This window comes from Pundamilia nyererei, unplaced genomic scaffold (genome assembly GCF_000239375.1).
Source record: "Pundamilia nyererei isolate P.nyererei 1_Seehausen unplaced genomic scaffold, PunNye1.0 scaffold00008, whole genome shotgun sequence".
NCBI lineage: Eukaryota > Metazoa > Chordata > Actinopteri > Cichliformes > Cichlidae > Pundamilia > Pundamilia nyererei.
Genome location: NW_005187409.1, coordinates 6540375 through 6553852, shown reverse-complemented (window position 1 = coordinate 6553852; position 13478 = coordinate 6540375). Strand labels below are relative to the sequence as shown.

General features: G+C 41.7%; 3 protein-coding genes across 9 annotated transcripts in view; all 3 read right to left on the bottom strand.

Moving 5' to 3' along the window:
* LOC102201180 (catenin delta-1) overlaps positions 1–2290 on the bottom strand; it is a 17642-nt gene extending 15352 nt beyond the window's left edge. For 6 of the 7 annotated variants that reach the window (XM_005723170.1, XM_005723174.1, XM_005723173.1 and 3 more), the window contains exon 1: positions 1969–2290. The gene's annotated coding sequence lies outside the window, so the exon portion shown is untranslated. Of the gene's footprint in view, positions 1–1489; positions 1852–1968 lie in introns of those variants that run through there. The other variant, XM_005723171.1, reaches the window with a different exon arrangement.
* A 2017-nt stretch (positions 2291–4307) lies between these two features.
* LOC102200890 (zinc finger and SCAN domain-containing protein 2-like) lies at positions 4308–8909 on the bottom strand. The gene is made up of 4 exons (XM_005723169.1): positions 8511–8909; positions 5925–6025; positions 5765–5843; positions 4308–5442 (listed from the first exon to the last, which is right to left on the bottom strand). Exons 1-4 carry the CDS (start codon positions 8803–8805, stop codon positions 4631–4633), a joined length of 1287 nt encoding a protein of 428 aa, XP_005723226.1. The 5' UTR covers positions 8806–8909; the 3' UTR covers positions 4308–4630.
* Positions 8910–9654: 745 nt separating this feature from the next.
* Positions 9655–13338, bottom strand: smtnl1 (smoothelin-like 1). The gene is made up of 5 exons (XM_005723168.1): positions 13057–13338; positions 11199–11791; positions 10985–11099; positions 10717–10868; positions 9655–10379 (listed from the first exon to the last, which is right to left on the bottom strand). Exons 1-5 carry the CDS (start codon positions 13147–13149, stop codon positions 9995–9997), a joined length of 1338 nt encoding a protein of 445 aa, XP_005723225.1. The 5' UTR covers positions 13150–13338; the 3' UTR covers positions 9655–9994.
* Between the last annotated feature and the right edge of the window lie 140 nt (positions 13339–13478).

The window sequence follows — 13478 nt, the reverse complement described above, 5'->3', positions numbered from 1 at the left end:
ATATCTGTCAAAAACATATGCCCAGAAAGACCAACCTAAGACAAAACGTAAAGTGCCAGAGGAAACAAATGGAGCAACCCTGCATTTGGACTTCAGGTACAGAGTCACAACATGGACTTATACACATTTTTAAAAAGTCTATGTAACTACAAAAACAAGTTTTCCTATTTTGTTCTTTAAAAGAGCCACACTGTTCCAAGTTGACCATGACAAGGAGAAGTAAAAGAGGTTCAACATGTCAAGTACCGTGCCTTGAGGTCAACTACAACATCTGATCGAACACTGACACACCACGAGTCAGACAGCTCCATCTGATTCTGCACCCATCAGTCAACGTGACTCACTCACTCCTGTCAGGGGATATCTGATCATACTCACATGTAAGCAACAATATAGCCTCTGTCCACTTAATTAAAATCTAGTCAGTAACAGAGGCACCTGCACCAGCTCCCACTGAAACAAGATATTCACTGCTGAAACGCACATCTGTTCACACATCTCAAAGTAACTAACTGCAATTTGCTCTCAAGTCAGTTTGATGCCACTGGTGGTAGTTTAAGCTGAGCATGGCTTGTAATGGGATTGAAGCTTTAGCCTCCTAATCCACTTACATCCTAACACACACACACACACACACACACACACACACAGTTAACATGCACGAACGTAGATGGACACACACACACACACATTAGGCCCTTCGGGGATTAACCTGTACACCTCAAGAGAGCAGACACAATTGTAGTCTGTGTCGGCAGCACGCATCAACAATCAAACAAGGACTTGCAGACAGACTTATTAGTGGTGGCACCTGGAGCACATGAGTCAGCTACAGGTAAAGTGATAGGTACAGGAAGCCCGTGTAAAACACATTGTGTGCATTTGTGCCTTAATGAAACCAGTGTTTGTGAGTTCAGGCACACAAACAGGCTGACAGTTATCCCCACCCAGGCACTTTCCTAACAAAAACAAGTCCACACAGGACTCACACAACAGGTTCACAGGCTGACAAGCTAATAATCCCAGGATGTGTGGCAGGCTGCAAATGGAAGACCATTAACCTCAGAGAGTTCTGCAACATATACATACACGTCTAACCAAACAGGTTTCCAATTATGCTCCGGGACACGGGAGAGCTCCTAATCGTAATTACTGTGCAATCTGCTCCCTTCTCCAGCTGAAAAATATGGATGCTACCCGCAGAAAGGAGGCATCAGCTGCAACGATAAGTAGGTCAAACCACAGTTAAGTGCAGACAGGCAAAAAACAAAAAAAAACGCTCGAGCATCACACTGCCATATCTGCTTGAACACCCCAAAACCTATCACCTGCAAGATCAGCTAACTGCTAGCACCCCTTCTGAAATCCCACGCAATGTCGGGAATTGATTTGCTAGCGTTAAGATAGCAGCGTGGGGCAGGAGCGACGCGGCGAGCTGGCACACAGAGACATAAATAAAAGGCGAACAAAGACCACGCATTTGACTTACTCTGTAGTTGCGCTAGCGCTACTACACAAATAAATGACAACGCCGGAGATCAAATCAGCCCAAGTTGGCGTGAATGCTCGCTCAGCACCCGCATGACCTCGTTTGGCTGTCTTGCAGCGTTAGCATCACAATAACCCACATAGCCGTCCCAGATCGCTGCCAAAAAAATAGCCAGGCTAGCGTTAGGGTAGCAAAAACAGATTAGGCATGGGAATATTCGGTTAAAGCGTCCTTCACAGTCAGGTCTGACGGTTTTCTTTGTTTTATCTCCTGGCACCAAAGGCTTGTTTGAGTCCTGCACGGCGAGCAACAGAGGGTCTCGATTTGAACTTTACGTTAGCATCGTTAGCTAGCCGTGGAGAGTCGATGCTGTGACCACTCCTTGCCAGCGCTGCAGTGCACCCATAATTTGATGGAGGGGGGGAAAACGCGACCCCCAGCACACGCAGCCATATGGTAACATTTACGAATTTACTCACCTGCTCTTGAAAAGCCTGCCCCTTCCAGACGGTCGTTTTTTTTTTGTTGGTTTTTTTTTCTGTTTTCTGCCCTCTTTTTTCCCCCTCCTTCTCCGGGTTCTGGGTCAAGCTCGTTAAAGACCGAGCGACATCACCGAGTTTTCTATCAAAAGAGAGGGCGGGATCAACGGCTACCGTAAAGACACAGGCGCACACAAAATTCCTCCTCTCATACAGGTGTTTTTACGAGGTGGGCGCAGTCGCTCAGCAGTCTGCTATCACAAAAGGGACAAAATTTAAAGTATCCCCTCCCAGATGAAACGTACACTGGCTGGTATGAGAAAGACTATTACAACAAAACGGAAGTGAGGGATTTAAATTGTGTTGTGGAATATAGAAGCTACCTCCCACCGCCTCTTATCTCCTCCCATTCATTCCCCTCAGTGGCCACACACACACACTGATGTCATTTCATTGATTGCCCAAGAACAATAGTCTGGGAGGAAGCACCACTTTCATGGGGAAGTACAACAACAGCATTCCTCACCAAGTCGCCAAAACTACTGGTATTAAAAACCGCTATCAACGGCCATCGTGCACATGTTACGCATGCGCTTGGTCTGCTGGTAAACATGCTTCTTTACATGAATCATGCTTGACCACAGCTATTTAAAGGATTTAAGGCTTAGTGCATGACTATACCTCTAAGGGTTTGTTTTTTATTTTTATTTTTACTATTTTGAATTTTAGTGTCTTTTTTAACACTTTGAGTCAAGTCTCTTTTTTAATACAGTCTGACTTTCCAGAGCTTTCGGTAAAATCAAAGAAAAAACAAACTACAAACTCTTAAGCAATACTTAAGTGTGGGTAGGGTGGAAAGAGGAACAATGTGAGGAATTTCCCCCAGTTTCCTTGAGAGTCCCCCCACCCACAGTGATTCAGTGTGACCAGGCCTTAAGACATTATAAGTGCTGGGGGGGGGAACAACACTGCACTCTAGAGGTATAAAATGAAACTCTTCAGGCATCGAGTAAAAAAGCAACTATATTTATTCAGAATATCCACACTGACTAGCATATCATTGCCCTATCTATCCAGGAAGTACAAAAAAAGAGGAAAAAAGCTGCAAAAAATGACAACAGTAGAGGTAGTGCGTTTTTAAAGGGAATAATACACATGTAAAAACAACTGTTATAAGTAATGATTCATGTTTTTCGTTCTCAATTTGTTTGAAGTTCAGTCTGAATTAAATCTTATTATTTGAGGAAGCTCGGCAGTTAGTTAAAAGTATCCCTATAGTATATAAAAGCAGCTTTACATCAGTGGATTTGAACTAAGCCCGGTAACTTCAGGGTTAACCTTTATTCACTTCTTGCAGGTTGGACATCGCCATGGTAACTCATGCAGCAGACCAGTGTGGGTTATATTTGAGATTAGAGATCAACAGGTATAAAATCACCACCTATCAGCTATCAGATCTTTAAACAGAATTGTGATATTGATGCATCTGTTAACTTACACCGTCTGCATTTTTGGCCAGCTTTCTTTCCTAGCTTCAACTTGCTATATTATTAAAAACAGTAGGTGTTTTCCAGTCTTACTAACAAAAACACTTGAAGCATACACGCAGTCCTACTGCTGCTTTGTCTGCAGAATCCGTGTTACTTTCAGTTTGTATTGTGTGTGTAACTGCTTCATAGTTTTCTAATACTACAGTTTGATCTTCTTGTGTAAAATCAGCCACTCTGCTGTCACTTATCCATCTTTGTAATTGGTCAGATTCTGCCAACGCCACCTCTTTGATATGAACACAGAGAGGAAACCCTAAGTTAGCCAGCTGATAGCCAGCTTCATGTGACTGCTTATCCTGATTACTAGTGTTAGAATAAGTGAATCCAGATACAGGGAATAACCTGAGTATGCTGAACGTGCTTCCTAGAACAGAGTCTGGGGTCAGAAAACAGAAATTTAATATATATCAGTTTGCTGCAGTGGGCAAATCATTGAGCTGGAATGCTTTATAACACTGTATTAAATGTGGTGCATAAATAAAATTCAGAAATGCTCAAATCTGGCCACAAACAGTCTTGTCGTGGTGCTTTATCGATACAGAAGTCTGCTATAAAATAGACTTTAACCCCTTAATGCGTAGCGTATCATATTTGACAGCAATTTCTGAGATTTCTAGTGTAATCTTCCCCCTGACAAACCTAAATAAATTTTTAAACATTTTTAAGGTACTAACGCAAAAAACGAGCAAATATGAAACAAAGTTAAACTCATATATGCAAATTAGTATTCAAATATTATTTTTAAAAACTTGTCCGAATGTTCAATAATTTCATTAAACATTTTCTGGCAATTATTTTGTGGTCCAAGCTTCAAATGATAACTGATATCCCATTTTGAAATAACATAGACCAAAACAGAAGTAATCCACAGTCACCCACTGCTAACTGTGACATGGTTCTTTATTTCAGTGTCTTCATTTGAGGATCTGTTGTGCACGCTCGAGAATAGAAAGCCGGTTTTCCTATAGTTAAAAAATCTGAACAGCGTTTGTGTCAGCGTATCTGGAATCTACAAGTGCGCGTGATCCAAAACAGTTTTACACTGTGGCACAAATGACAGTAAAAGTGCTTCTAAACTGCAAAGTCTATCAAGTCTTTCTAGTTCGTTGGGGTCAGAGCGCCCCGTTGGTGTGTGTGATCATGTGTCTGCGAAGGTTGCTGGGGTTGTTGAAACTGGCTGTGCACTGACTGCAGGTGTACGGCTTCTCTCCGGAGTGTGTCCGCAGGTGGATCTTCAGACTGCCGTTCTGGGTGAAGCGTTTTCCACATTGCGCACATGCATACGGCTTCTCGCCCGTGTGAATGCGCATGTGGATGCTAAGTGTGGTCTTGTTGACAAACGACTTGCCGCACAGAGAGCAAGGGACCGGAGACTCCCCGGTGTGACTCGCGCGATGTACGATGAGGTCTTCGCGGCTGTGGAAGCGCTCGCCACAGAAGTTGCAGTCCAGGGATTTGTTGGCGGTGTGAGGGAAGACGTTCTGCTGCTGTGGGAACTGGCTCATGTGGCTGGGGTGCCCCACTTGACCCTCAGTTACTACTAGTGGCGATTTCAATCCAGGGTTCAATGCTGTCGGAGCCATTTGTGTGGAATTATTTCTTTCAAGTTGGTTGTTTCTCACCAGTCCGGCACTGTTATCCTGTGTGACTCTCATTGGAGCTCTGTCACTTGCGCCGGTGGTGAAATTCAGGAGGTTGTCGTGGCCGACGTTGTGGTCGGACAGAGAGCTAAAAGCCTGAAGCTCAGACGCAGAGAAGAGGGTGTCACTTTCATCCTGTAGAGGCCCTTCGCCTCGGCCGTGAACGCACACGATTCTCAGCTCCTCGTTATCACCTGTCGAGCAAGAGGAACCAGCTGGCTCCAAATTCTGAGCTCCTGTTGCAACACCGCCCTGCAGACTGTGGTTTCTAAAGTCACCCTGATCTGAAAAGACAGAGAATAGCATCTTTAAAGGCCACTATGAAACAGAAGCGCTTAGGCCAGTCTTACTCAGCACTCATCAATGAGGAACTGCTTGTGTGTAATTTAGAAAGAGAGACTTTCTATCAGATGCTTGACGTCTGATCTACTTTCTTCCTCCTATTCTCGGCTTGCCTGGTATAATTGTTTTTCATCCCTAAGATAGAAGATAGACAATCTAGGCTTTTAGAATCTGTGTGCTGTTGTGATGACAAGTAAAGACATAAAATACAAATAAAAATAATAATTAATCAGCCCTTTAAGCTCACTTAAAAATCCTACTCACCACCAACATCTGGCCCACATCCACCCACATCATCCTCATCTTTGATTAGAATGACATCTGGACTCTCCACATCTGCACACTAGCACATTAAGGACAGCTATGCATGAGCAAACTAGATTTCAAACAGAGCTACTGCTATTCATTTATGGACTGCATGTACCTGCACTTGAGCTGCTGAGGAGGTGGTCTTTTTCTCCGACTGCAGGACGATAGAAGCAGCTTCCCCACCCGCCTTTTGAGCCACTTGTGATTTGATGAGAACTGAAGAAGAAAAGGAAAATACATTTTTATTATTCATTAATCTTTATTTAACCAGGAAGTGAAACTCCTTAGATTAAGAATGTCTTTTGCGAGAGTGTCCTGTCCCCAGATATGCACAGATTTGAACCCAGGACCCTACTACTTTGAGGGTAACTTAAATAACTGTGACCACAGATGGTGTTGATGTAGTCACAGAAGAGCAACAATCATACCTTTACTGTCCTCAAACCCACAACTGTTTTATTAGCTGTACTGTTGCACCACCCAGGAAAGACTTGTGGTGGTTAGTTTTATTTAAAGCAATGTTAACTGCAATGCTAGTGAATGTATAAATCACTGAACTACAGAGCCACACTGAATATGCACGCTTCAAAGCATTTTTATTCGCTGACACTTATAGAGTGTGACAGGCCTGGTGGTGCAGTGGTCAGTATTGTCATCTCACAGCAAGACGATCCTGCTTTGAATTCAGACTATGTGGAGTTTGTGTGTTCTTTCTGCGTGGGTTCTTTACAGGTACTCTAGTTTTCACCCACAGTCCAGAGATTAGATTCATTGTCACACTTACAGTCTAAATGTAAAAGTTTTCCCTGCAACCCTGAACTAGATAAGCAGAAGAAACTGTAAGCTTATAAAGTCTTTAAAATACAGAACAATTTTGCAGCACTATGCAGGTTCCTCATCTTGTGCAGCCCAGAGTTATTACAGCTGATCATTTTTTAATATTTCTAATATTATTTCTTTTTTGAGTTTATACCCTCAGTTCAGTTTGGTTTGATTTCAGAAAATGGTTAGTTTTTATAACTAGTTTCTGTGTTACTTTTACCTCAAGATTGATCAAAACCTGAACTAAACACAGTACTTTTGAAGAGGTGAGTCACAGTCATTTAGACATCCTGGTCTCAACAAATATTTGCACCAAAGCCTTACTGCACAGTTTGTAATACCAAATATGGACAAGTCCTCCATATTTTTATTAAATATTTGATTTACTTTCAGTTAGCTATTTGTTCATCTGTTGGTATCAGTATTTATACGAGCTGAAAACGAAAGATTTTAAGAGTCAAGAATAGACGGGGGGGAGGCAACTTCCCTGTTGGTGTCACATGTGTTTGCTGAAACGAGCTGACAGGAATAAAATGAAGGAAGTTCAACACACAGCCAGGTTTTCTTTGCATTAGCTGGCTCAATAACGCCTAATACCCCCAGCGGAGATAACAAGCATCACAAAAGCAGGCTCTGTGTGCGCTCACAGAAAAACGAGTGTTTCACATGTCATATGATTCCTCTTTGCACAAAATGATCCCTGTGAGTGTCGCCTACTCCAGTCAAAGGTCTTGTCAGAGGATGATGATAAAATAGTGATAAAAAAGACATTAATTAAGTGCCTTGAGCTCACAGTTGCTGTGATTTGGAGCTATGCCCATAAGACTGAATTCAAAATTGAAGTGAATTGCATAAAAAATAAAACTGTAAACTAAGAAAAGGATTAATGCTGCAGAAAATTATTAATTAAGCAATCCAGACACTTTTGAGACACAGACAGCTCTGACTTTAAGCTTGATATAAAGTCGGTATGCTATTAATCAACCCTCAGATTCATGCAGAGAGTAAAAGAGTCAATTAATGAGAGATAACAAATGTTAGGGAAATCTGTTTATGTTCTGCGTCTGCAAAAAAAACAAGTTGACATGTCGACACCAAATATGATATGGAACTTAAAACTCAGGGAATTAATGGCATTTCTCTACGGTCTCTGTGGTTTACGCCACTCAATTACCTGACAGTGAACACAATAAAAGTGACAAAACATTACTTTTCCTTTAAAAAAAATGTCTATAAAGGAAATGTAATATGAAAGATCATGTAAGACATTGATTTTTAATTCATCGTATTAGTGATTTATGATAACATAGAATATGTCCATAAATAACCTGTGTACCTGAGTCTTTGATTCTTTATGGGTTGATTGTGGTGAAGACTAAATGTATTTAAAGGGACAGACACATGTTCTGAGTTGAGGTTGGACTTGTTATAATTCAGCATCACATACTTTAAGCGGAAATTCCACTTAACAATTATTTTAGACTGAGGCTTTGAATGAGCGTATCGAAATATGTCTTTATTTATTTGTGTATTTGTTTGTTTATTTATGTTTCGGTTTAGCTGACCATTATTAAGTTTAAGTAAGTGAGTGAATTCACATTTAATAAGCCGAATAAACTTTTATCACCACAATAAAAAACCCGCTGGTTCTGTTATCTGTGTCACATGACCAGGGCCAGCTGTGTCTGATGCGCGATACTACTCCGCACATCTGCATTTTCATAATCAACTCGTTAAACTAGCTAAAACAGCTGTTGTATACGTTATTAGTTTGAAGTAACTAGCGGTGGGTATTTAATAGTTAATTATATAAATGGCGGGGGCGGAATGTTATTTGTTACTCGAGTATGAAGTACTTTTAAAGTGAAAGTATCGTTACCTTGTGGCTTAGCTCGTGGTTTGGTTATGTTTCCTCTGATGGGAGAAAAGCGGCTCGCTGGTCGATTAGTTCTGGTTTGTAGCCTGAGGGAGAAGAGCTCACTCCTCATAACCTTCATCCTCGTCCTCAGGTTTTCGTTTTCCTTCAAGCTCTGGGTTAAATGCAGACGGAGAGACGCCGAGCTCTCCGAGAACAGCTGGCTGATTTCTGCCACCGCCGCTTTCACCAGCACGTCCATAATGGACAAAAGCTGTGACTCCAGATTCAGGCTCCCCGGTGGCATGTTTGTGGACATGTTTCACTTTGCTGCCACCGAGATTTGTGTTGAAAAAAGGGCGCAACACGGTCAGTAGGTTAGCTTAACAAAAGAGACAACACAATGGCCTTCCTGGTAGCATGATGCTGATTACCGTAATACCCAGAAAGCAGGGACACTGGGGGGTGATGCTTGGCTGGTGATGATGTTTGTTTGAAGAAACCAATTTCTGTAGTTTTGAAGGCAATTCTTGGTTGATATAGTTTTAGTTGCTCAACAGTTGGCTTTGTGGTATTAGTTTGTTTCGATAAAGCGAATTGTTTCAATGGGTTTACATTTTAAAAAGGCCTTCCAGGAAAGAACATGTCTCTCCACATATTTAAACATAATGATGACTTTACATGTGAGGGGGAGTTACCTCATCTATATAGATTAATGTTTCCCCAGTACCATCACAGGAGTAATGATAGCTGTTCGCTTTCCGCTTTAGTTTGGGGGATGTGGGGGATCTACGATTAACAAAATCAATATTAAATTTGAATTGGATAGACCTACACTTGGTCTCTGGCCCTCTTAAATAAGCTCTGGCCCAGAGAAACCTGCTTTGGGGTGTTGTTTACATTCAATTTAATGGAGGATAGTGTTATAAATTGCATTAGCAGACCAACTTTTCTTTTGGAAGCTTTTCACAGCTCTTGTAGCATCTTTTGTCTGCCTGAAAACCCTGAACATTTGCCCGCACAATCTTTCACAGTGTCATAACCCCCTCCCCACTGTTACCTTGTTCACAGTAACAATCTGGAACAACTCAAAATTTTAACATCTGACCAGAAATAGTTTAACCTTTTCATGTGTATTATGAAAAAAGTAAATCCGTCACACACTCTCTCAAGGTTTTCTTATTGCACAAGCAGCTTTTTAATTCACAAGATCTTTGTTTCATTGTTATTTTTTCATAGATACACAGCAATTTCTTGCTTTTCGTGCCCAGAACAACATAAAAAACAGCATATCCGTAAATGGAAAAAACACACGCAGAAGTACATTTTCAAACACGCTGTAACTACGAGACATCATCATCACCAGTATTTTAGTTTTGAGTGATTTTTTGTTGTACCTCATTACTCCGACAGTAGTCAGTCCAACAATGTCAGACTAAGACTTGCTCCTTGTAGTACCATAAACAATCTTTTTGGTCTTTTCAGTCTTTGTGTTTGCCAGTGTCTGTCTAAGACTCTGCCTCGACTGATGAACTCTGACCTTCCTCCACCACACAGCTCTTTGATGGACTCCCTTCCTCATTAGTGCCCTCCATCTCTGTACCGTCTACTGGTTTATCCTCCTGACTGCTCATCGTCTCGTTCTCAGCGGACTCTTCCTCATCTTTCTCTGGCGACACCTCTCCTGCTGCATCATCTCCTTTGTCCTTCTCTTCCTCCTCGTTACCAGCCTTCTCTTTCTCCCCCTTCTCTTTGTCCTTCCTCTCTTTCTCTATTTTGGAGAGGCTGTGGCACAGGGACTGGACATATGTGAACACACACATTGGGTCTGGGTTGTTACCCATCATGAGCATGTCACTCACTTCCAGCAGAGGGCAGCAGTCAGCCAAGGACCTGTCAGGGATACACAAAGGAGGGGAAAGGATAAGGTTGAGGTGACAAGGTGGCAGTCATTCATAGTAATATGAATAAGAGATTTCTAACCAGGTGCATTTACATTAACAGTGTCATTCCATACATTGTTTTCCTGAAACTTTCTTTTTTGGACAGCCAACATGCAGAATTTTATTTTAGTTACATTCTTTTCACAGCAGTTCTCCTTTTGTATTTTTCACCGTGACCTTGTTATATTATGTTCTGCATGTAAAGTTCCGACTCTTAAATATTGTAATTGTGTTATTCAGTCTTAGCTGAACTGAACTGAGAGAAGAAAGAATGAAGAAATCCATACTCTGCAGTTTTGAAGGCCAGAGTGAAGTTTTTCTCCCTCTCCTCTGGCTTCAGTGAGCTGTATTCAAAAGCATCTGGAAAGAAGCGATGAATCAGAGCGCAGAATGCCATCCCATTGCACCAGGATGACGAGAAGTTTTCTATGTTGATGCCCTAAAAAATGCAAGAGACAGACACATGGGAAGAGCATCTTAAATTAGGTCTTCTTTTATCTCTGGATCTAGAATGCGGATGTGTCGCATTAGATAAAGATTTAATGCTGAGCTCACCTCGTAGTTCCGAGTCTTGTTGCGACACCACTGAAGTATCTTCTGTTTGATTGAAGCTCCTGTAGCCACAGCAGCAGATGACTTCTGAATCTTGAAGTTGCGAGGTATTGGTGTCCTAGCAGTGTTGCAACACAGTTTCTGATTTAACCTCTTGAGGAACATTTTTAACTGTCACACTCTAATTTGAGGTACTAAGCATCATGTAGTTACTCACTCTGGTGCGCCCTTCTGGAACTTGGCGATGATGTCGTTTTTAGCAGACGCTCTTATGGAGCGTGCAGAGGGTCTTGGTCGAGAGAGAGAAGAGGAGGGGGGACCACTCTTTCTTTTGGGCTTTGCCTGCTTTTCTGCTTCTTTTGTCTTTCCTTTGTCCTTTGGCTCTGCATCTTCCTCCGTCACTTGTTTTTTCTTCTCTGCCTCTTGTTCTTTCACATCTTTACCTTCTTCCTTTTTCTCTTTCTCTTTGTCCTTCATGTCCTCTCCATCTTTTCCAGTCTCACTACTCTGGATCTCTGCCACTTGCCCTCCTTTCTCGGTTTCTTCTGCATCCTCCTCTTTATCTTTTCCTTCACGTTCAGAATCCTTCACCTCAGCACCAGTAGATGCTTTCTCCTTATCTTGTGCATCTGCTTCAGTATTGCCTTCACTAGACTGTGACACAGTCTGAGGTTTCTTTGTGTCTCCTGACGTCTCCTTTTCTGCCTCTTCTGATACAGTATCTTCCTCAACCTTATCCTCAGTCTCCATTACCCTCTGACCTTCTGCTCCTTCCCCCAAGTCTTTATTCTCCACCTCTGGCTCGCCGGCCTGTGCAAAAATAAATATGTGACAAACACTCGTAATACATGTCTGTGACAATAGTTCTATCACTTCTAAATTCTAGCCTTATACCAAGGCATCAAGACAAGGTGGAGTTTAAGGTGGAGTATTCAGTATAAGTAACAGTGTAGGTTACACAGTAATTTTCTTTGCTATTTCCTTTCCCTGGGTTTGGGTGTAGAAGGGTATCCCATATAGAATTTTGCCAGATCAGAGATCCAGATTTACCTGCTGTGGTGACCCCTTGTGAAGAAGGGAGAAGCTTCTTCATAGTCATTTCTCTGTGGGGGCACTACATCACATGTTTTCTTTTCAGCATGACTCAGAGGATAGTCTTCCTCTTTTCTTTCAGTTATTTACATCTCGGATAACTATCTTCTTCTTTTCAGTCTTGTAAAGAGGATTTTTTCTGTTTCTTTCATGAAAAAATGTATGAAGAATGAACAAAAGTTTATTGTGTTTTTTATTTTATTTATTTCAGATTTGTAATGCGAGCCATTAGTTCATTTGCTGTGTGTTGTTTTTTGTTTTTTTTAGGTATTTCTTTCATTAACTCTGATTTGTATTTTTAAAATTATTCTTTGTGAATTTTCTGTGTTCTTCAGTTCTTGGTCTTGCTATGTGAAACGTTTGAGCTGTTTACATGAAAGCTGCTGTATAAATAAAGTGGACTTTCCACAAGTTACTCGAGGGATAACACAGTCCTTGTAATGTGAGACCTGGAGCTCTGGGATTTGTTGAGTATTATAAATATACACCTCAGAGTTGGAACTTTCAAGGGGAAAATTGGCCTTTTACAGTTTTAAAACCAATGATCTCACATCATATGTTAAAAATCTTCATACAAAAAAAATGTAATGCATACATTATTATTTCCTCATGATTAAATAGGCCCATGTACCCTGTTTCTTAATGACACACCAGGTCAGGCATCACAGCAGTGACTCATCAGTGGGAATAGGAAACTCCAACGTTGTATGTGTGGCTTAGTGTGTGTCATGTGCACTACTTTGCATAACTTCTGTGAGTGTGTATTTACGTGTGTATGTGTCATTCTTCAGCCAGTAGTAAGAACAGGTGTAGCAAATGCAGCCAACAACCCCTTCTCCCGCTCTGCTGTCCCAACACAGCACCTGCTACAGCCACGAACACTCTCACTGCTTTTTCCCAGTACAGAACATGATGGACAGTCATTGTGGGTGAATGTGAAAATGTTAATGAACATGTTAAATAAATAAATAAATGATACAGACCTGGTTGCTGTTGTTGTTGGTGTCAGTGGGATTGGTTGATTCCGTGGAACCGGATGTGTCCTGTTTGGGTGATTCTCCATCCATGGTGTCCATAAATGTGTGTGTATCAGCTGGATTAGAGGTCAGATCAGACTTTGGTACACTAACGTTTTAATTTAGTCAAAGGTGAAAGCCCCTCTTAATGTCTCTGTGTCCCACTACTCCTGTCTGCCTTTCTCCCCTTCTCAGCAACACGGTCCTGAGTTTTAACACGTGTGTGTGTGTGTGTGTGTGTTGGTTTGTGAATATCCGCCTTCACCCGACACCCCCGCCCTCTGCTTTGTAAGGATTCCTGTGCTTCTTTATCTGACCTTTTGGACAACACAGGTTCCCGAAATAGAGTTACAGTGACATAGGCTCAGTCCTCCAGGCCGGACAGCTGC